Source organism: Heloderma suspectum, chromosome 4 (genome assembly GCF_057233095.1).
Source record: "Heloderma suspectum isolate Gila_16-S chromosome 4, 16-S_ref, whole genome shotgun sequence".
Taxonomy (NCBI): Eukaryota; Metazoa; Chordata; class Lepidosauria; order Squamata; family Helodermatidae; genus Heloderma; species Heloderma suspectum.
The window spans coordinates 201310047-201332629 of record NC_139461.1 but is presented as its reverse complement, the minus strand read 5'-3'; the positions used below and the strand labels follow the sequence as shown (position 1 = coordinate 201332629).

Genomic DNA, 22583 nt, shown 5'->3' with positions numbered 1-22583 from the left:
CCCAAGGTGGTATACATACAGGAGCTTAGTCCCAGATAAGTGTGTATAAGATTGCATCCTAAGAAGTATAAATGCTTTATAGTGCAGTACTCTGCATATCTATTCAGAAGTGCCATTGAATTAAATGGGACTTACTCTCAGGTAGGTAAGGCTTCAATCCTATACACATTTACCTGGGAGTAAGTCTCATTGAACTCAGTTGCACTTCTGAGTAGACATGCATAGTATTGCACTGTTAATTTTGTACAATTATGAAATTCTGAATACTAGAGAGACAAAGCTGTAAGCCGCTGCTTCATATGCTACCAGAGCACATGTATATTATTAGTTTTTGCTATCTGAGAAGAAAGAAAAATGTTAAAAATAAAACCCACAATTTTTGTAGAAACAAGGAAGGCGTATTTAGACAGAAACCACTCCATACAATCACAATATTGAGGACCAGCAGCAAATTTTTATATAAAGTTTAACTTATAACATTGAACTCTATAGTATACATGAGGATTACCATTTTCTAATGCTGTAGATTCTCTTACATTAAAACCTTCATACCACACACTTCGAGTGAGTGAAGCTTTGCCTTAACAAGCATGTCACTAATTTCAAAGGAGAAAATATTTCATAGGAGCACTTTCTCCCCACACTGCATTTTTCAGTTTTTTTCTTGAGTTTTCACATCTTTGCTCTCAGCTGATATATTTTTGTTTTTATTAAAGATATTATCTGGAGAATCTGAAGAGAGGAAGTACAACTCAAATTCTATTACCACTCATGATCTGGACTAATGACTTTGAATAAGCAGAAATCTATTTGATATATTTTATGTCAAGTAAATCTATTTGATATATTTTATGTCAAGTAACATTTTATGTCAAGTAACTGAAAAAAACTAATACGCTTGCAATTCTGATGTGTGTTAACTTCCTAGTATGTTCTTTTTCCTGAGTTAAAATATTCTTAAATACGTTGGTGTTTGAGTTAGGTTGTTTGCGGTCAGCCACATCATGTTCTAATACTTGTTCTTCACCCATTTACAGTACATGGGAGACTTTGGAGGCATGCATAGACCTGGAATTGTGGTAGACTATCATAACAAACCCAGTACTGCAGCAGTAGCTGCACGAGGAATAAAGAGAAAAATGATACAGCAGCCGTATAATAAACCAGGTGGGACATTTATCAAGAAACCCAAACTGACAAAACCTAATGTGAAGATGAACCAAAACAAACCTAGTAAGTAATTGAATGAAAGATGCGAATTATAGCGCTATTTAACATTTTCTGAGAGGACGCATTTATGATGCTTTGCCATTCTTCATTTTTCAGCCTCAAAGCCCCCTCGGAAACCAGCTATTCATAGAGATTGATCTTGGTGGCACAAATTAGAGATTTTATTCTGGTACTTCAAGTGAAGTCACTTTATCAGCTTTGTGCCTATATACTATGCTCTTGTGTTAAACATTTTGGGAGAAATTTAGTTCTTCTATAGATGCACTCTCTTTGAAAACTTTTTTGGCTTTTATTGTGAAGACTGCTTGCTAGATGAGATTCTGTAGGGCTGTTACCAAGAGAGCGATTACTACTGAGACTAGGTTCAGATCTTAATGTTTGAATGCTTATGGAATTTGGTACTCAGATCAGATTTACACAGATAATGTTGGAATGCAAATGTTTTGTCCTCTCCTTCGTTGTTTCTGCAAACATAGTGTGTTCTCAGGTGGGGCCGACTGGTGGCTCACTGTGATTGTGGACTTTACTGTTCTTCAAACAATCAATACTTTCTCTACACTAACTTCACTGTTGGGAATTCAGTGACTTCATATAAAATATATGTGTGTGTATTGTTTTGTATGTCTTTTTAATTGTAAAATATTTCCCCTTGTATTATTTGGATTGGCTGTGTAGCTAATAAGTTGTTGCTTGAATCACTTGAACTTTGAGAGGATGGCATACTTGTTACTGTATAATGTCTTCCTACTAGTGAAATGCCCATAATTACAATGACCAGGCTACGTATGGGGATAAAATCTATTGCAGGAGTATGAGAGGTGGAGGGAATGGCTGTAATATGATGCATGGCACCCCCCACATGAATCCCTAGATGGTGGAGGCTGGGCCACTCACCATCAGTGTTGATGGGCAGGTTTTGCTGTTACTGTAATGTCATTACAAAGTACAATGTTTTATTCTTCCCCTGGTAGAATTAATAGTTGCCATATGAGAAAGTGAAAGGTAGTCATAAGGATACAGTGGGGTGGCATGAGGGCTACTAAATGCTATATTCAGCTAACATTCTTTTGTATTTGTGTATTGCTCAGTGACATGTTGGGTTTCCTGTTGTCTCCATGTTACACATCAGGTATAGTTTGTATTGTACGTGGGTGGCCTGTGTAATAGATACTTATACAGGTATCAAATACATAAAATGAAAAATTTCAAAATCATAATTCCTGTTACAGTACAAACATACTTGGGTGGGTTTAGACATTTCCATTTACAAAAAGCAATATGTTTCTTTGTAACTCTTTGCATTTTGTGCTGATTTTAGGACAGAGTTCCCCCTTTATTGAATGTAAGCACGAATTCTGTGATTTTAACCAGTAATAAATTGACAATAAAATTCTCCCCTGTTGAAAACACGTGGCTTAAATTTACTTCATTTCATTGAAAACTAGCCACCGTGGTTTCATCTGACATTCAAAAGCCATTCTGAATGAATGCACTAACCCTTTTAATGGATCTTGTTCTACTCTATGTATGGTCTTGTTTTTCTGATCAGCAAGCTAATCTATCATTTTATTTACAACTTCTTGTTAACTTCTTGGACTGGGCTTGGTCTGTTGAAATGCCTTGAGTTGCTCAAGTATACTATTTTACTATTTGGTCTGACAGTAAATGTAGACAGTTCTACTGATCTTATAAACAATAATGTGAAGACTAATCTTGAGTGTAATATAAGCAACAGTTGTGAACTGAAATTAAAAGATATGTAACGAATTAATGGAAAACAAATTACACAGTATGATGATATAATCCCACATGTTGACCTGCATTTTCAGTTTTTTATATAATTTCAGTGCCTGTGAAAGAGAGCTTGGCTAAGTCGAAATATTTGTATTTTCTGTGTAATTTTTGATATAACTTCCTTATACATGCCAATTTCTTTTAAATTCTACTTTCAGTTTCTATAACCAAGCTTCCTCCTATTTTCCCAGTTTGCCAAGGATTTAAACAAAATGCTAGGTGACACAAAAAATTTCACTGCAGTTTGATTCTCTTTAAATTTCTTCCTCCTTTCATGCTAATAGACCCAAGGACACCAAGCAAGAAAACTACTGCAGAGGTAAACATCTCTAGTTTCGCAAGATATTGTACTTTACAACGTGCATTAAAGTGCCTCACAGTAATAATCACCTTACTTTATTCGGAATGCCATGAGGCAGAGGTGATGTCTGCATGCACAGTGGGCTTTTTTAGTCTCTTTTCTGACAGAATTGTCCTGGAAGGATTTGTACTGCAACTTCTGGTACTGATTGAGAAAGTGCTGTTGGAAACAAGAGTGAGAATCCCTTTTGTGTGGCTGTGGTTGCAATCCCGAGACCTTCTTTAAACAGAATTTTATAAATTCCAGTAATGGTATTTCATTTGAAGGGTAGGCAGCTGGTAGTTGTTTTATATGTGTTGTGGTTTTAGTCTCAAAGGGATTATTGAAAGGCAAGATGCAGACCATGTACTTGGCAACTGTCCTACTTTCAAGGGTAGTATCCACCTGTGACCACCTGTGAGCAGCCAGCCCTGCCAGTTCTGTTGTGCAAGTGGTACCTACCACTTGCACAATAGAGAGTTAGCGCTTCCTGGGGCAATTTGAAAACAGCCGAAACAGAGGGACCTTCGCCAACCCTGTTCCAGAAATCACCATTTCTGCTTGTTTCAGGACTTGCTCCAGGAAGCACTAAAACTCCGTTGCGTGGGAACTACTTGAGCAATGAAATCAACTGGGCTGGGCGCTTGTGGAATGAAAGCGGTGGTGGGCCCCGCTCACAAACAGGCAGTGTTGGATACTGTCACAAATCTGGATTTCTAAAAAGTATTTTGTTAGTAGAACAAAATTAAAAATGAAATACTTCAGGGCTTTTGTAGTAGCTTACTAGAAATATTTCAGGGCTTTTGTGGTAGCTTACTAGAGAATAGTTAGGCTTATGGGTTCCATATAAATGTGTAGGTTTTACAATATTGATTGCATAGATAAATAGCAGATAATTAAGCAAGTGTTCAAAATCAGCATGCATTCTTTTTAAAAAGTGTTCAGTTCTCAACTTAGTGCAGATCAGGTCATAAATACTAATTTATTCGCACAGCATCATGGATGGCCAGCTTGATTAAATATTCACTGAATCCACAGTTTAAAATTAAACATCTTGATCAAAGCTAAAAAATACTAAGTACCTGGCTGCCATGGCACATTGGAAATGTTAAATGTCTATCTAGCTGGTGTGAAGCTGATACCTAACATTTTATGTTTGCATCACAAACTCCAAACTACTTCCAAGCTCTGTATATATTTAGGGTTAGGGTTATTTTTTTAACGCATTATCCATGGAATGAACTCGGAGACATTTAGACAGCTCACAAATTAAAACAGGAATACACAGGTTAATATAAACCTGCAACAGTTAAAATGCAGTATAAATACATAGTAGAATGAGCACAGCTTAAAATATAAACACAGTTGTATAAACATCACACAACCAGAGTACTAGGCCCCCTAAAGCCTGGCAGAATAAAAATGCTTACATGCTTTCTCCTAAAAGCTCAGTGGAATGGTACTGGTGTCCCATGAGACAAGTGCCATTCCAGGAGAGGCTCTACCTGCAGTCTGGCTTCAGATGATGAGGGACTTCAAATAGAACCTCACCTGAAGTTTACAGTACGTGGGAAAGCTCACATAAGAGTAAGCACTCCTTGAGATTTTGGGTGCACTGCAAATGAATATTGTGTTTGAAAGAGTGAAGAATGGTAGATGAAAACTTGTTAAACAAGGGTAACAGCATATATTCATGGTGGTAAGGTAAATATGGAAAGATATTTCTGTTCCTAATTTGGGCAGTAATTGGAAAAGCCTGGAAAAAGTAAAAACTTCATTCAAGTCAAACCTTGACTGTAGAGCAAGATAAAAATGTCCTTGTAACTGATGTGCTCAATCGACCAGCATAAAGTAAATGTCCCAGATAGTGCCTAAGTTGGATAATTAACAGCTTTAAATGTACTATGCTATATAAAAACACAACCTTTTGAAGTTTGACTGCTTGATCATATCATATAAAGAAGTAGAACCTGCTGTTTTTAAATTCTCTTAAATCGAGCTAATCACTTCAGCTAACTGGATTGAAATGAGTACTTCCTTTATTGGAATTAATGTGGCACATTTTGTCAGCTCTTCTGTTTACTCTGGAAACTTGTGCATTTGACCTTTCATTAGGGTAATGAAGCTGAAGCAGGTGGCACAATTACGGATGAAGACTTTACAAAAGATGCCTATGATGGCATCTATCAGGCCTTTGAAGGTAAGCCTGTTTGTTTTATCAGGTAAAACTCAAGATGCAGTGCTGCTATGGTTTCACCTGGTGAAATTTCTCTGGGAAAGCTGCACTTGATTGTGTCCTTTCCTGCGCTAGTAATTGTTTTTCTCCTTCAAAACATGACTTTTAGGTAGCAGTATTTTTTTATTGTGGTAAACGTATAACTTCTTTCTTGTGATAACATTTTCTTTTCTACATCTGGATCATGTGTACCATGCACTTATTTCACTTTGTTTCCTTTAGCGTTAGCTGTCATTTAAATGAGTGTTAACAGTATTGATCATCCTTACCTTTGTAGTTACTGAGTATTTCATTAGTTATTGATTTTAAAGTAGACCAATTACCAGCTGTTCTGCACCATAAATTGGTTGTTTTTATACATGTGACTTATTAAAACAGGTAAACTATCTATTTCTAGGAGACCGAAGGTTCAGTTGCTAACCCACAAGCAAGAAAATTCAACATTGAGGCTGAAATTTTGTCCTAAACTTCTTTCCCCTGATGTGCTTTGCTATTGTATACGGTCTGTATAATATGAGGAATGCTGGGAATTTGCTACAAATTGTATGAAGTTTCTTGTGTTGAAAAACTGTGGGCATATCTCATACTGTGTAATAGGCTTTCCATTAAACTACTGTGCACTGTTTTGTTTGTGCCGCTCTGATTACAAGGCCAAGCATAATCTTTTTTGACCCCCAAATTACACCATTGTTAGTTTACAACTTAAGTGTTTAGTGTAGCATTAAGTTTGTGGATTTGTCAGTTAATGGCACCTTAGCAAATATGCAAGTTTTTCCACCTAACTCTTCAAATAAATAAGGCATCATGCTGGAAAGTAGGAGTCCCAAGTACATATCTGGACTTGAGCTTTCATTCCTCTGGACTGTACTAGACTAGGATTTAAAGGTGTCTGCTGATCTTGAGAGGCAAGATGCAGACTGTATCTCTACAGAACTCGGGTCAGATGGCTTATGCAGCAATAAACAAGGACTCACTTGTGTATCCTTTGGGCTTTGGAGGTAAGGTGCCACATTGCAAGTTTGTCCCTATGGAGTTGTTTGGAGGGGCTGGGGATTTTTCCTGGTGGAAGGGACTAGAGGGTGGGGTGACCCTGGTGGAAGGGCCATTAAAAGGGTGGGGAACCCTTTTAATGTCAAGGGGACCTTTTTCCGTTGGGGAAAATCTCTCACCTCATATAAAGGGTGGGGCCAATGCTGATGATGGACCAGCCATTTTCTTTCTGCTATCCCTTCTCTCCTCCATTCGCAGCAACTAGGCCTAGGCCCTTTTATGTGAAGAGTGTGTGTGTGCATGTACGCAGGAAGAAGGGGAGGCTGTGGGCTGGATCCAGAGATGCGGTGGGATGCATCTGGCCTGTGAGCTGGTGGTTCCCCATCCTTGAACTAGAGTATGCATGGCTTTATTTATTTATTTATTATATTTCTTTGCCGCCTTTCAGGGCAGAAGCCCTCCCAAGGCAGCTTACAACAAATACATAAAAACAATTCAAATATTAAAAGTGATAAAAATATAAAAACAAAAACAACAATAAAAGCCAACAATAAAACCAACAATAATAACAGCAGCAACTGCAACAGTAGCAGTCGCATCAATAGAAGGCCAAGGTAAAAGAATACGTTTTCAAGGCCTTCTTAAAAGTCTGCAATGATGGAGCATGGCAGACCTCCGATGGCAGCTTGTTCCAAAGGGGTGGGGCCACTGTAGAGAAGGCCCTCTCACGTGTGGTCACCCACCTGACTGCTGTCGTGGGTGGGCAAGTGAGAAAGGCCTCTCTTTCTAATCTTAAAGTGCGGGCAGGCTGATATGGGTATAGGCAGTCCTTCAAGTAACTTCGTCCCAAATCATTTAAGGCTTTAAAGGTCAAAACCAGGACTTTGAATTGGGCTCAGAAACGCACTGGTAACCAGTGCAGCTGGTGCAGTATAGGCATTATATGATCGAATCGCCTTGCTCCCACCAATACTCAGGTGGCCGCATTCAAAGTTTCTTGTTCTTAGAAACAAGAGTTTCTAAACCGTCTTCAAAGGCAGCCCCACGTATAGCGCATTACAGTAGTCCAGCCTGGATGTGACTAGTGCATGGATAACATGAGGCAAGGTCCATCCTCTCCAGATAGGGCTGCAGTTGGCGTACCAGCCTAAGCTGGTAAAAAGCACTCCTGGCCACTGCAGCCACCTGGGCTTCCCCAGTCAGCTCAGAGTCCAGGACTGCGCACTTGGTCTTTCAGGGAGAGTGCAACCCCATCTAAGACCAGCTGTAAACCTCCGTCCGAAGTAGTTGGTTTCCCAACCCACAGTACCTCCATCTTGTCTGGATTAAGTTTCAGGTTGTTCACCCTCATCCATCCCAAAACAGCCTCCAGACACTGGTTCAAGAGTTCCACAGCCTCCCTGGGATGTGCAGATGGAAACGAGAGGTAGAGCTGAGTATCATCTGCATACTGCTGACATTTCAGCCCAAACCTCCTGATGACTTCCCCTAGTGGTTTCATGTAGATGTTAAAAAGCATGGGGGACAAGATAGAACCTTGCAGCACCCCACTGGCTAATGGCCATGGGGTTGAACCGAAGTCCCCCAGCACCACCTTCTGAGACCACTCCTCCAGAAAGGAATGGAACCACTTTTAAACTGCTCCTCCCAAGCCCAGTCCAGATAAACGATCCAGAAGGATACCATAGTTGATGGTATCGAAAGCTGCTGAGAGTTCCAGAAGAATTAACAGGTTTTTTGTGTGGTGATGGGGAGAAATGGAGTGCTTATTCTATAATTTAGGCAGGGGTGAGCAGATTTAAGGCTAGTGGTATCTACTTTCTTTTTTAGTAGACTCCCATGATCCACCAACCAGAGTCTGGTGCAAGTGATTTCTGAGCCCAAGAATTCATTGTGTACCAGAACTGAATGGGGCTCACAGTCCTTCCACCCACAAAATCCCTTCCTAGTCATCCCAAGCTTTCTGAATTCTGAGCAGTATGATGTGATGGTGGACTCATATTGTTGCTACTATTAAACAATTGGGAGTCTGATATCCTTGCTGATCTACTGCATATCACCAGAGATATACCAGATCTACCTTCTGCCTCTCCCTCAATTAAGGGACTGGTACTTCAAACTTGCTTATCACCTCCAAAATAATTGTAGGCTATTCTGATTACTATTTGTACCTTGCTGCTATTTAGCAATCAGAAAATAACTGGTACCTGTTTTTAATAAAGCAGACTTTTCTTTCAAAGTGACATGTAAAGGAGAGAACAGCTGTTTGGCTGCTTGAAAATCATGTCCAGATTGACATTTTAATCCCCATTTAACACATGGATTGAAAGCCTGCCTCCCTTATAAATGGAGAGAATCCATAACACATTCTCTGAAACACAATTTTTGAAGTTACTTTTTCCAGTATGCACTCACAAGTTCAGAAGAATAAGGAACATTTGTACACATGGATATTTGTATTAAATCCCACCGGATTGTCAAGTATACGGGAGGAATCACAGGAAACCTGTAATTGATGTTGCATTATACTTTAGGGTAGAAGTTGACCTTTTTATTCATTGGAATTTTAAAGATTGCATGCCTTTCCTTTTCAGGTTATCTGTTCTATTCCATAAGCTGTCTTCACAATAAAACCAGCAAGCATCTAGCTTAAAAATAACAAATATGCAGCAATACATTTGAGATCTCAGTTGTAGGCTCTACAACTGTTGTGATTTCCTATTGTCTCTGCTGGTCACTTGCTTAGTGCCTTTAGTATCTAGGCACAACGAGGTTAGGTTGGCTTTAATTCTGGATTTAATTTTTGTGAGCATGACCAGTGATCACAATCCTATTCTGAAATGATTGGATATTACCACTTGCTTTTAATTAAACAAACCAACACCTGCATAGATGCCATTGTCATACATGGCTTGAATTTATTCCTCCTTAAGAGACCATAAATAATAGTTGAGATAGGGTAAGTTGAACTTCACATTTCTCCCTTGTTGGAGTCTAGAACTCAAATACTTATTTAGCTCTTAACTGTTTTTAGGTGTTAAGCCAGAAGTGAAAAATGAAGAGGAAGAAAAACGTCGAATTGAGGCAAGAAGAGAGAAGCAAAGACGTAGGAGGGAGAAAAACAGTGAAAAGTATGGTGATGGTTACAGGTTTGTGGTGGAAATGTCATGAATTTGCCCCCAGCCATGATTCACAGGCATGTACAATGGCAATAGCGTTTCCCTTAAGCTGCCTTTGCTCTGCCTGCTCCATGGTGTCTTGTGTCTGAATCCCAGTGCCATATAGACATTGTGCTATGTTTTCATACATTTGGAAACATGGCCACTACTCTGTGTTTCATGGGGTGTGATAAGCCATTGTACCCTGAGCTATTAGAAATATCTAAGGAATCCTTTGCTAGAGCAGAGTGCCTATACACCATGTTGAGGAATTTCCCAGATAATTATAATTTAGGTTAGGGGAAGATTGCCTGGTGCCCTTGAGGTATTTTGCATTACAACCCCCACAAGCCCCAGCTTACATGGCCAATGGTCAGGGATTGTAGGAATTGTAGTCCAAAACATCTGGAGAACACCCAGTAGCCTACACCTGGTTTAGATACTGTAGTGAAAAGAGTGATGTGCTTAGTAGCTTCCTAAGTTTAAATTCACGGCAGCCTTAAAAGCTACCAGCTCACATCTGTATTGTGGAGATAATGGCCCTACACTGGGGCGGGAAGAAGATAGATCTCCACGTGTTTTGGACTTCAATTTCCAGAACTTCCATCATGGCCAATGGTCAGGAATGTTGGGAGCTGAAGTCAAAAATATCTGGAGATCTACTTTCTGCCCACCCCTGCGCTGTATGGCTACTATAAGAGTTAATGAGATAATTCTTTAGAAACACTTTGAATATTTGAAATGCTTGTTATGATTTTTTTTTATTACTGTGGTGAAATGTTTGACAAGAAAAAATCATGCAGCAATGAAATATCTGGTTCTTAGATTCTGTATAAACTGATAAACTCACTAGTTACTATGTGTGTTTGTTGACAAGTTTAAATGAAGAAAATAGCTGTTGTCTTAACTAAAAAGATGAGAGAGAGAAATGGCTTTCCTTTTAGAGTATTGTCACTAGCGATATTGAGTCAACCCATTGCATTAATGTTGTAGATTTCTACTATAGCGTGGTTCTGTGATTATGGTGCATAACAAGGTTTTGCTTCTCTTTTGCTTGGCTGCCTCCAGAGTTTGAGAAAGATAGCCATGTATATGTAGCAAAGAGTCTTGTGTCATCTTAAAGAGTAACCAGGTTATTGTGACATAAGCTTTTTGGGGGCTAGATGCCACTAATACAAACATGTAACTGAAGTGCTCTCTAGTCCATGAAAGCTTATGCCACAGTAAATTGGTTAGGGTTTAATGTTTCGCAAGCTTCTTTGTTCTTTCTTAAGCTGTATTTGTGGTGTTTTTCCTTGTTAACTGTTGTTTCTTCAGATAGTTCTTCTAAAGCTGACAGTAACATTTTTCATATTCTATTGCTAGTTAATCCTTTGCTCAATTTTAATATTGCTTTGGAAAAAATAAAATTTCAGGTATTCCTACATTGGAAAAACAGGTAACATTTATAGTCTAGAAACACAAGCAAGGACTCCTGTTTTTCTTATAATACTTGCCTTTACTGGCAAGGTACAGCTAAAAGCAGCAGACCCCATACCATATCTCAAACTGCTTTTGAAGCACTTCTCCATTTTTTAGCAGTTTGCCATATAGTATGGGAAAATGTTTGAGAAAAACAACTTCTAAGCCTTGGGGATTCATGTAACTAGTTGTGAAGGTCTAGTTTTGCAATGCAAGCCAAAACAGGTTTATTTAGGAGCAAGTTCCACCAAATTCTATGGTACTTATGTCCTAGTATGTCTGCTAAGCATTCCAACAGTATCCGGTGCAACACTACTACCAACATAAATTATATTGTGCTAGTGTAAACTACCTCTAGTGCAATGCCAATAGTGCTTGCTGCTGTTATGGGTTTCCCTGGAAAACCAGTCATGCCGGCAAGGGCAGTTGGCGTTGTGCTAGAGGTTGTTTATGCTAGCACATAATTTATGTTAGCCGTAGTGTTGCATTGGATACTGACCTTAGAGTCCAAAATGAACCAGATGAACTACAAACTGGCTTCTACTGTTGTTAGAACCATTTCTATATTTTTATCAGCATACGTGGAATTTTAAAGCAAAACTTTGTTACTGAAATGGGTTCAAAAATGGCAGGATTTAAATAAAAATGATATCTGTGTAATATGCCTATATCTCCTGCTAGAATGGCATTCACCTGCTCATTCTGTAAGTTTCGAACATTTGAAGAAAAAGACATTGAAGCTCATCTGGAAAGTCCTGTTCATCAGGAAACTTTAGATCATATTCAGAAACAAACCAAATTTGACAAAGTTGTGATGGAGTTTCTGCACGTAAGTAGCCATCTTGTCTGAATCCTGTTAATGGAGGGAGCTGTAGATTATGCGTTGACTTAAAAAAAAAAATTGCAATGGCCTTAATCTTCAAATGCGGAAGTTGAACAAAGAACAGCACAAACGCTAAGAAGTAAAAGCGACGCAGACAGTTCTCTAAAGATAAACGTGGATAATGTTGATATCTGCTTAACGCATGCTTTATGTGTGTTTATACCATGGAGTATGCTGCATGTTTGCCAAAAATGTTTGATCAGGGACAGTGCCATCCCAAGAGACTTTATTGCCTGAAGTAGAGCCCAAATGGCTCCTCCCCCCAACACTTGTTGCACCGTTCAGGCACCAGTTTCTGCCTTCATCTATTTCCCCCCTTGATGCCATCTGAATCAGATTGTTACATCATGCTGCATGACAGGATCGGCCATGGCTAAGAATAGCCATATAGGCTGGGATCCAAAGAGCTGCTTAGGCTTGTAGAGGCAGCTTGTGGTTTTAAAAGAACAGTGTACTCCTTTGCTGTATTGCAGAGCTCTTTTGAAACTGCTCAGTTGTAAAAGCAGTTTGCAGTAATGTTTGCAGGGTGGGGGATTGGAAGGTAGGGAAGGGGTGCAGGACTCTGCTGTTATGGAAAATGTCTAAAGCCCCCTTGGACTTATCAAACTAACTTCTTTGGAACCTGGCCAATGAGCTGGGTAGTTTCAGAGTGTGGGAGGTGAACTTGGGATAAATGAATATAACCTTTGATTCCCTACAAATGTTGTGAACTTGCATTCTAGGAATGTATGGTGAATAAATTCAAGAAGACTGCTATGCGTAAGCAACAGACCACTAGCCAAATGGAAGCTGCCCAGATTACTGAAAAAGATGTAATGGAAGGCAAGTGGCCTGTGAAGGTGTCCATTGTATGTCAGCACAGCAGTTTTATCATGTAGGCTCAGTCTGGAACTGCATCTTACACAGCCAATTGTGTTTTCAAACCCTGGCCACCACTTCAGAAGAAGCAGTGGGCATTCCATCCCCCCCCCCCCCTTGGGTTCCAGAATCTGACCTGATTTGAAAAGTAGATATTGGACTTGTTGGGCATAACCCATTTAAGAAAGGAAAGATCCTGTAAGCTTGAAGCTTCTATTGTAACTTGGTACTAGCACTTTTTGAATGTTTTTGTGTTGTATGGCAAATGTTGAATTTTGTGCTACTATGCAGGACATTTTGTGGGCTATTCCTGTAGAATACTTTTTCTAATTGTATGGGGTGCATTGGTGAATTTTAAATTTGTTTGGGGTGCATATTTGACCATTTCCAGCATTGGTCCCTAACTTGTAATACCAGCAATTTGGCAGTCCACCACAAGGCTCGCATTCTCAATTCCTACTTCTAAATCTCCCCAATAAAATAACTTTCTCACATTACTGTGAGAAATATATTGTGTATATTTCTCACGATAATAGGATTAATTGGATTGAACTTTGAAATATTGCCTGTATATCCATTTTGTCTCATAATTTGGAAATACATATTTTGCTTGATTTTATATATACACGTTTAGATTTGCTTCATGGTTTTCTCTTGGCATACTCCTAGATTCCCATAATGTCTTTATTTCTTTGCCAGGTGTCACAGCTGATGACCATATGATGAAAGTTGAGACTGTTCTCTGTTCTGCATGCAGTGTGTATGTTCCTGCTCTACACAGTTCTGTTCAGCAGCACTTAAAGTCTCCTGAGCACACAAAGGGAAAACAGGTACAATTTGACTATTCAGTTATTTTATTTGGTTTATTAGGTTGGCTACGAAACTAGCAGGGTTTTGTAGTGTGCTTCCTGGCTAGTTGCCTCATGGGGTCTATGCCGTTTTGCCTGAGACCTGAGCGCTTTGACAACTGCATAGCATGGCAATGACGGCATAGTTCAAGATTACACCACACAATGCAAAGTAGGCAGAAAGTGCAAAAGTAAATAATATAGATGAGGACATTCCAGCTCAAGTATAAGGGGGGTGGGGAGTGGGCAGAGAGTACTCATAAGATGCATAATTGTGCATAGTTCAGTATGTTTTTGTAGTTCAGTCTGCATACTATCCCCAGTGGTGTAGTTGCTGACACAATCCCAAATTCGTGAATGGCTCTCCCGCAGTCACTTGCTTGTGTGAATAGATACTCTTGCAATTTGAACAATTCATAACCATGCCTGAAGAACCGTCTTGGCCTCACCACCAGTGTAATGTTTAAATTGATCCCATGATCTGATCACTAAGGAAAGACTTGTGATGGGTACAATTTATTTATTTATTTATTTATTGCATTTATACCCCGCCTTTCTCCCTCTCGCAAGGAACTCAAGGCGGCTTACATTATCCTCCTCCTCACCGTTGTATCCTCACAACAACAACCCTGTGAGGTAGGTTGGGCTGAGAGTCTGTGACTGGCCCAAAGTCACCCAGTGAGCTTCCATGGCCAAGTGGGGACTAGAACCCGGATCTCCTGGCTCCCAGTCCGTCACTCTCACTACACTACACTACACTACACTACAAAATACTGGCAAAAACTAATGTTGGGATTACCTTTAGCACCACTCCTCCTCCCCTTGACTCCATCTTTGCCTGGCTGACTCGGCTTATCCCATACTACTCTACACTTTCAAACATTTGAAAATCATTAAGAGTTAAGAATTAGGCCCAGCCCCATTTGTGCAGAGAGAATTATACCTCCCCCCCCAATTCTTTGGGTAACTTTTTGAGTTTTCATAACAGGTAATACAGAAAACAATACATGGAACCTCCTCCCTCCACACAAATAACAAAAATAAAGATCATTACAGTTGCAATCACCCTCATCCTCTTTGGTTGCTCACTTTTATTTTGGCTCACTTAGCATTAAAGGAAGCGCAGTATCTTCTGAGGCAATTAGTACAAATGTATAGTTCTGCATTTATTTGACTTGTCCCAGTCCACAAGCTCAGTTTCAAAATGTGAGTTCTAGACACTGTTCACACTTCCTTTATAAATAGTGCCTTAGATAGCCTGAAGCAGCCACCCACACAGCGCATAGCTTTTCTTAGCATCCCTGCTGTACGGGGTTCCAGTCCTGCATCTATTCCAGGGCAGACAGAATGTCAATCAGGTTTTACCAATCAATCTCTGGCTGATTTGCAATAGACTGCAAGGGTTTCTCCCTCCCTTTCCCTTCCACCTATACTTTACTACTTATTGGCTAGCTGAGCAGGGGCCATGGCAGTACGATTTTCAATCTCTTTGGGTATTTGCTATTTTCTTTTTATTTTCCATATGTGAAGTCACTTCCCCCAGGAATTGTCTTTTGCTCATCTGCTCTTGAGTCGTGGGAGGTGTAGGTATGAAGCTTCTGCAGCCTCTTTTGTTCTCTCCCCCTACCCTGCCCAATATATATTGAAACTTGCCAATTAACCAGGAAAAATGGAAGCAGACAGGGAAACCTGGTCAAGTTGTATATCTTGCAAATGAGGAAAAAAGGATTTTCTTCCATTGATACAGTGGCTGGCCATGGGCTAATTACTTATCACTCAGTCACAGAATAAGTAAAATATGAGAATTAATCGGTTGCCTTTCACCAGATTTGTGCAGTTCTGCTGGTCATTTGTTTGGAGTTGGATGTTAGAACCCCTGATCTATAGTAAGCTAAATCTGTAGTAAACTAACCTAAATAAAGAATTTTGTACTTGTGCATGATTCATGGGGTGCAGTTGATGACTTCACCCCCACGAGCAACTATTTTGTGTCTGGTAATGGTTATAATTTATGATTTTGTAAACCGCCCTGAGAACCTTGGCTATGGGGTGGTATAGAAATATAATAATGATAATGAATAATAGCAACCTGGTGAGGGGGGAGAAGTTCTTGCTCCCTTAAATCCCTGCTCCAACTTTAAAGGCACCGTTGTTGGCTATGCGGACAGATTTCTGTTGACTGGAAGCAGTTCTAATAGGACTGGAACAGTTATTTACCTCAAGAACGTTGGCTTCCAGTTAAATAACAAGCCATGCGCTCTGTATATGCATCAAAACCTGATTTTTCAATGAGGTAGACCAATGCATCTACCTGTGCTACAAAATGAATGTTTAGGGGCTTGCTCGTTCACCAAAGAGCATGTGTGGCCCTTCAGATGTTGTTAGATTGCAACTCCCATCAGTCCTAGGTCAGCATAGCCAGTTCTGAAAGATGATGGGGGTTGCAGTCCAACAACATGGGGAGGGCCACACGTTCTCCATCCCTGATTTAGAGCTTGCTCATGGTTTATATGATCCTCTCACATTGCCGAGAGTGGCAAAAGTTCACCCAGAGCCCTCTGTGTGGTAGGATGAGTTAGAAATAGTGCTGTGCTGAAAACTTCGACTCTTCCATTTTCGGCATTGGGTGGGGGGGCAAAACCTCTGGAGAAAGAGGCTGGGAGAGGTGAGAATTTTGGAGAATTTTCTCTTGGGGAAGTGAACAGGGTTTCCACATACCTTTTATTTTTTAAGTGTAGGTGATTCCTGAGGGGTCTTGTTTCTATTTTTTATTTTTTTAAAAACACTCCCTGCGCTTCCAGGAGCCCAGGACTCTTCTCCAGCCCGCCATTTCCTTCTGAACTCCCAGGAGACCATGTGACCTCGCCCTCTCCAGTAGGCATTCAGGAAGAACTCCTGGTTGGAGAAGACACCTCGGCTCCTGGAAGTGTAAGGGGTGTTTTTTTTTAAATTAAAAAGAGAAAGAAGACCCCTCCGGAATCAACTACACTTAAAAAAAAGGTATTTGGGAACCCTGTGCCCCTCCCCAAGGAGAAAATTCTCCAAAATTCTCCCCTTCCCTGCAAAAGAGGCAGAAAAAACAATGCCACTTTGCAGGGAGAGAAAAAGTTCCCGAAAATAGGGTGCAGGGCACTAGTTAGAAACCCTGAGCAAGTCGCTTTGACTCTGAAATTATTCTTGGTGTTTATTAAAAGGGTGTGATTGTGAGGGTTCCCCTACCACCCAACTAGATTGAGAAGACTGACAGGGGGAAAATTGAATGTTTTCCTGGTTTTAAAAAGGAATTTCTCTGTTTTTGTGAAATAAGAATTCTTAGCAGCATTGAAAACTGTTTGTTGAAAATCTATAGAATACCAAATTTTATAAAAACAATTTTGATGTGCAGGAGGGCTGCTGCCCACCGTAACATATATTTTTTTTATGGGACTACATATTTTTCAACTTTACTGTTTGTAGACCAGCTGTAATCCAGCCTTCCCCATCTGGGGGATGCTGGGAGTTGTAGACCAAGACCTCTGAAGGGCACCAGGTTGGGGAAGGCTGCTCTAATCTGTTGTCTTCCTTGCATATCTGGAAAACTGCTAGAATTTTGTTGTTACTATTTTCTCTAGGAATCTAATGCTATTTATAGATAACTAATGGAGTCATTCATATCATGCTTTGCATATAATTAATAGTGTTCAGGATGGTGAAGCTTGGCAATCCTTACTATAGCGTGTATACTTATTTTGAAGAGCTTGAGGATGTGGCTAGCATGAAGTAAACACAGAACAGCAACAGTGCCTTATAAAAAAAACTTGATTTCTCACTAAATGTTGACAGTAGTTTTTTTAAATATATTTTTATTTATTTTATCTTTATAAACACTACCAGAATTACCAACAACCTACTCAGTATTTCAATTCTATCCATACAATATTTTAGTTAGGATACCATAATAACAGAAAGAGAAGAAAGGAAAAAAGAAAAATAAACTCCAACATCACCCAACCAACCACCAATGGTATTCTATTTTAAAAAACTATATCTATTATACAATCTTACAATTTAGTAAAACTATCTTTTATATCAATGCAACAGTTCTACACTTCATTTCCCAAAGCCTGAATATTAGTAGTAATAATAATAATAGTAATCAAAAAGAGAGAGTATAGTATTATATAATAAAACTTAAGATAAATCTTCAAAAGTCAATAATATTTTATACTACATATTTTGTCTATTTTAAAATATAAAATAGAAGATGATACATAAAGAGACAGAGAAAAAATAAGTAAAAAAGAATACATAAAGGTAAACATATATAAAGTCATTTCTTCTGAGTTAGCCTAGATCATGAAAACTACACACAAGCAGTTAATAGTACTTGTTTAGAAATTCCATTTCATGGAATTGTGACAGCGTTCTCACGCATTTTAACATTCAACCAAGCCTCCGCCATTTCATGATTCGTAAACTTCTTCATCTGGTCTTCAGACACAATACAAAGTATAGCAGGATATTTTAAGTAATATTGTAAGTTCGAATGTTGACAGTAGTCTTAAATAGATTGAGTTTGTACATTAAAAAAATAAAACAAACAAATGTTGAGAAAACTATTATTACACATGAAATAAAAATCCTGCTCTGGAGGGTAGTGCAGATTTGAGCTGCTGTGCTCACCTATTTTGAATTGAAGAATGTATTTAGATTAAGAAGGTGATAGTTTTAAATATTTTTACTATAATACTATATGCAAGAATTGGTTTTGGCAAAAGATACTTGCATGACTTCTCGTCATACTACTTAGCTAAACTTCATTGGATGGGACTTAAGACTAAACTTAACTTTCTCTACATTGTGCGTTAATGATCCACAATAAACATAGATCCATAGAGTTCCTCTTTCTGTAATGTGTTTAGTAGAAACCTAAGCTATATCCTTTTGTGAGTGTACTAAAAGCAAATGTTTAAATTGGAACATAAAACTCTTAACAAGAATTCAACCTTTTCTGAATATTTCTTTTTCTCATTAACAAATTCACGTCTGTCTAATGTAGCATTTTTTACAATGTGTATTGAATGTCCCTTTTGAGTACATTTGTAATGCTTGCTATTACAGTGTAATCTTGTTTACAGACTTACAAAGAACAAATTAAAAGAGAGAGTGTACTAACTGCTACCAGCATCTTGAATAACCCAATTGTGAAGGCACGGTATGAGCGGTATGTCAAGGTAAGCTTGTAATATGGAGCTATGTTTCTGGGAGCAGTCACTGATGATTAAAAAACAATGTGTGAAATTGGTTCCTCTGCATGATTCTGTTAAGTTGACGTTTTGTAAGTGAAGCAATCCTAAATTGTACCTTTTTTAGTTGGAGAAATCAGCGTAGTCATCTGCAATTCACAGTGGTAGAAACTAGGGCTGCAAGCCCATTAAAGACATTTTAATGGGTATGTCTATTAATCAAGAAAATAAATTAGCATATATTTGCATATTAAAATATTGAAGAATGCATACTTCCTTTGTTTTTAGATTATGCACATGTGTTTTTAGATTATGCACATAGCTGGCCTCATCTTAGAAGAGACATTCCTCCTGTATGAGGGGGAGGGGATTAATATGGTGTTTGCTAGTTGCAGTTTTTAAACAAGCATTTGTGTGAAAAATAATAATTAAACAAATCTGCTACCTGATCAACGCACAACTTTTTAGTCAATTAAAATATTTCTAATCAATTAAATGTTGCATCTCTGGTAGAAACATGAACATCAGCTAGAGTACCAGTTCTCGGTATAATTTGGCTTCAATTAGCTTGGTCTAAGTGGAATGAAATCAAGGATAAATGAATAGATTGCATATTAAGCCATGCAGACTTCAGTAACCAAATGGAGTTTGGGTTTGCTGTTGTAGACTAATTGACAGGACCAGTTGAGCTTCAAGTCCACTGTCCAGGAAGCAGAACACTAGGAGGATATAGTCAAGTTTCCCTCCTGGAAGAAAGACTCATCAGTGCCTGCAGTAAGGGCCCTGGAGTAGTGCTAGATCATTGTGGTGTCTGCCTTTGATTTCTAGCTAGTTGGATTGTCCAGGAGATGAGTGAAGAAGAACCAAATGGCGATTGCATTGAGCCTGTTTTCTGGTAGTCATCTCTCCTCCCCACCCCCAATAGTTGCTTCTGCAAGTGGTGGAACTTACTCCTTTGTAAACATGCATAGAATTGTGCTGTAAATGGTCCTTTGGAATAGCTACTTGTAGGATTCTAGGGTAGGGAGGCCGAGAGAGGGAAGTGGCTGGGATACATGCTAGTTTTCTCTCTGTGTGCAACCGGGTGATCTGGCAAACTACAGGACAAATTTAATATTGACACACTTCCAAACCAGTGATTGGTACATGCATTCCATTCATGTTAGCTGTTCTTGGCTGTAAATTACTGGAAGCTTACTGTGCTATCTGTATATGGATTTTTACTTGAGTGTGATTTCATTTATTGGAATTAAATACAGTACATTGTGGGATAAAAAGTACAAAATATGATAGGATTTACTCCTGCTTGTTACTCCATGTAAAACTTAGATCCAGTCTATTGTTGTTTGTAAATGTCTTGGACGGAGGAAGCCACGCAGGCATCAGGTGGAAGTGTTTCCAGTTTTAGATTAATTTCACTTTTTTCTTGACTCCTGGCACTGCATTCTTTGGCTAACATGGCTTGTCTAAGACTGTTGATTTTTAAAAACAAACTATTTTCTTATTAGGGTGAAAATCCATTTGAAGTTAGTGATCAAAATCCAGAGCAGCAAGGAGAAGACGACAAGGCAAATGAACCTGCCGAAGAGGAGGAAGAGGAGGAAGAGGAGGCAGAAGCTGAGGAGGAAGAGGAGGCAGAAGCTGAGGAGGAAGAGGAGGCAGAAGGTGAAGAACAGACTGACTTCACTCTTGACCAAACAGAGGATAGTTAAATGCAAGAGATTTTACACAAGCAGAGGAAAATGCTGCTTTACTTTTCTGTTAACGTGGCTAAATGTAAAATTTCTAAAAGTTACAAATGAGGCTCATGTTATCATCCCCTACCCTGTGCATGCATTCCATTTAAATTTAAAATATGTTTAAGTAATCTGTTTTCATCTTCGCTTAAAATGAATGCAAAACCCATTTTTAGTTCAGCTTTTTTAGTAACCTAGCTGTTAAAATTGATATAATATTGTATTATGTATGTTTTTAAGCATTAGTTTTCCTCTCCTGATGTTGAGAATTGGATATAAATAAGTAGAAAGTTTAAATCATTTCAACACAAAGGTATTTCAAGTAAATGCAGTGTACTTCGTTCTAGAATGCATAAACTTAAAATTATGTTGTGAGTGTGGCTGTCTTTTGGACTGCATCACTCATTGTAAAATACATGTTATGACATATCTTGTAGCTTTTTTGTGATAAAAATGTACTTGTTTGTAGCAATAAAACATTTTAGAAACCTTAGTGTTCTGTAATTTCAAGCGGGGAGTCAAGTTGTTAAATACTGTTTAGCTGTTCATTGGATGGTGGTGATTATGGCATGTAGGATCTTTGAAATAATCGTGCAGCATGTTGAGTCTGAAAGTCACTGCCCTAGCTTCCTAGTAGCACTATCCAAAATGGGCTTTGGAGTTTTTGTGACGAAATAATACCAGTTTTTTCATAGTGCCCTCAAATAGCCTTCCATCTATGTACATGATTCTCTTTTAACTACTGAATAACTACCAATAAGCCTTTCCTTAGGAATAACCACTGTGGCTAGTTGTCCTAGCTGGTACATTGTTGTCAATCTCTGCTAGGTTTCCTCAGCCACTCTGTGCTGTGTTCCAGGAGTGCTGCTATAATTCATGCAGAGTTCATGCCTATAGTCAGCTCATCTTTCATACCTTCATCTGTTACTCTGATCAGACTGTACCCTTTCCAGGGCTGCATCATTCTGTTATGGCCCCTGCTGATTAAGAGAATTAGTTTCTTATCAAATTGATAATTTGTCTCAATCTTGAGCAGGTAGGCTACTGCTATCTGTAATCAGTTGAAGAGATGGTTGAAGGGGTAGATCAGGACCACATCCATAAAGTCCTGTGTATTGTGGTCCCCTTTTGGGAACGAAGGGAGAAACTGTATTGTCCAGAAAGCATCTCTGTTAAGAGATTGAAATATAATCATCTATGGATGAGTCTTGTAATCTGTCCTAGAGCTGGATGTTTTATTTTATTGCATTTATTTTTCCATCTGACAGTGATCTATATAATCTGTTTGATTATAGAAAAGCTTAGGCCATGGGTGCAGAAATTAAAATAATTTTTTTATTTTAAAAATAAAAAATTATTTTTTATAATAAAATAATTTTTTATTAAAAAATTATTAATAAATAATTATTAATAATAATAATTATTAAGCTGGGGTTTTTAAGCGCTTCGATCTTCCTTAAGGACAAATACAGACTTAAAAGATATAACATTTTGATATGGATAATTGGAATCAAAGCCATTTGATTAACCTAATCAGTTCTAAAAAAGTAGCTTCATGTAAAATACATACTATTTAGGATTTTCTCTCAATTTTTGCAAACTCTGGCTTCAGTTGAATAAAAGAGGGATAAAATACTGCTCTAGTTGTTACACATTATGAGAGATGCAGCCTTTTCTGTTCTAACCGCTGTGCTTGGATTCAAACATCCAGGAATGAAAACTGTCTTAAAACATCATCACTTTTGCAATAGTTGGATTCAAATCTTGGGGATTCCAGTATTGGAATAGTTCTACACTGAAGATGCCTCGCCTTCTACATACTGA

At 38.7% G+C, this 22583-nt stretch overlaps 1 protein-coding gene across 7 annotated transcripts in view; it reads left to right on the top strand.

Annotated features, from left to right (window-relative positions):
- ZNF326 (zinc finger protein 326) overlaps window positions 1-21252 on the top strand; it is a 32820-nt gene extending 11568 nt beyond the window's left edge. For 2 of the 7 annotated variants that reach the window (XM_084851966.1, XM_084851973.1), the window contains 9 exons: window positions 1038-1233; window positions 3309-3343; window positions 5480-5564; window positions 9625-9739; window positions 11891-12038; window positions 12815-12914; window positions 13650-13780; window positions 18916-19011; window positions 20532-21252. In XM_084851966.1, coding sequence (XP_084708092.1) covers window positions 1038-1233; window positions 3309-3343; window positions 5480-5564; window positions 9625-9739; window positions 11891-12038; window positions 12815-12914; window positions 13650-13780; window positions 18916-19011; window positions 20532-20735 — 1110 coding nt within the window. In that variant the 3' untranslated portion in view covers window positions 20736-21252. The remainder of the gene's footprint in view (window positions 1-1037; window positions 1234-3308; window positions 3344-5479; window positions 5565-9624; window positions 9740-11890; window positions 12039-12814; window positions 12915-13649; window positions 13781-18915; window positions 19012-20531) is intronic. The other 5 variants (XM_084851967.1, XM_084851972.1, XM_084851971.1 and 2 more) reach the window with 5 other exon arrangements.
- The last annotated feature ends 1331 nt before the right edge of the window (window positions 21253-22583 follow it).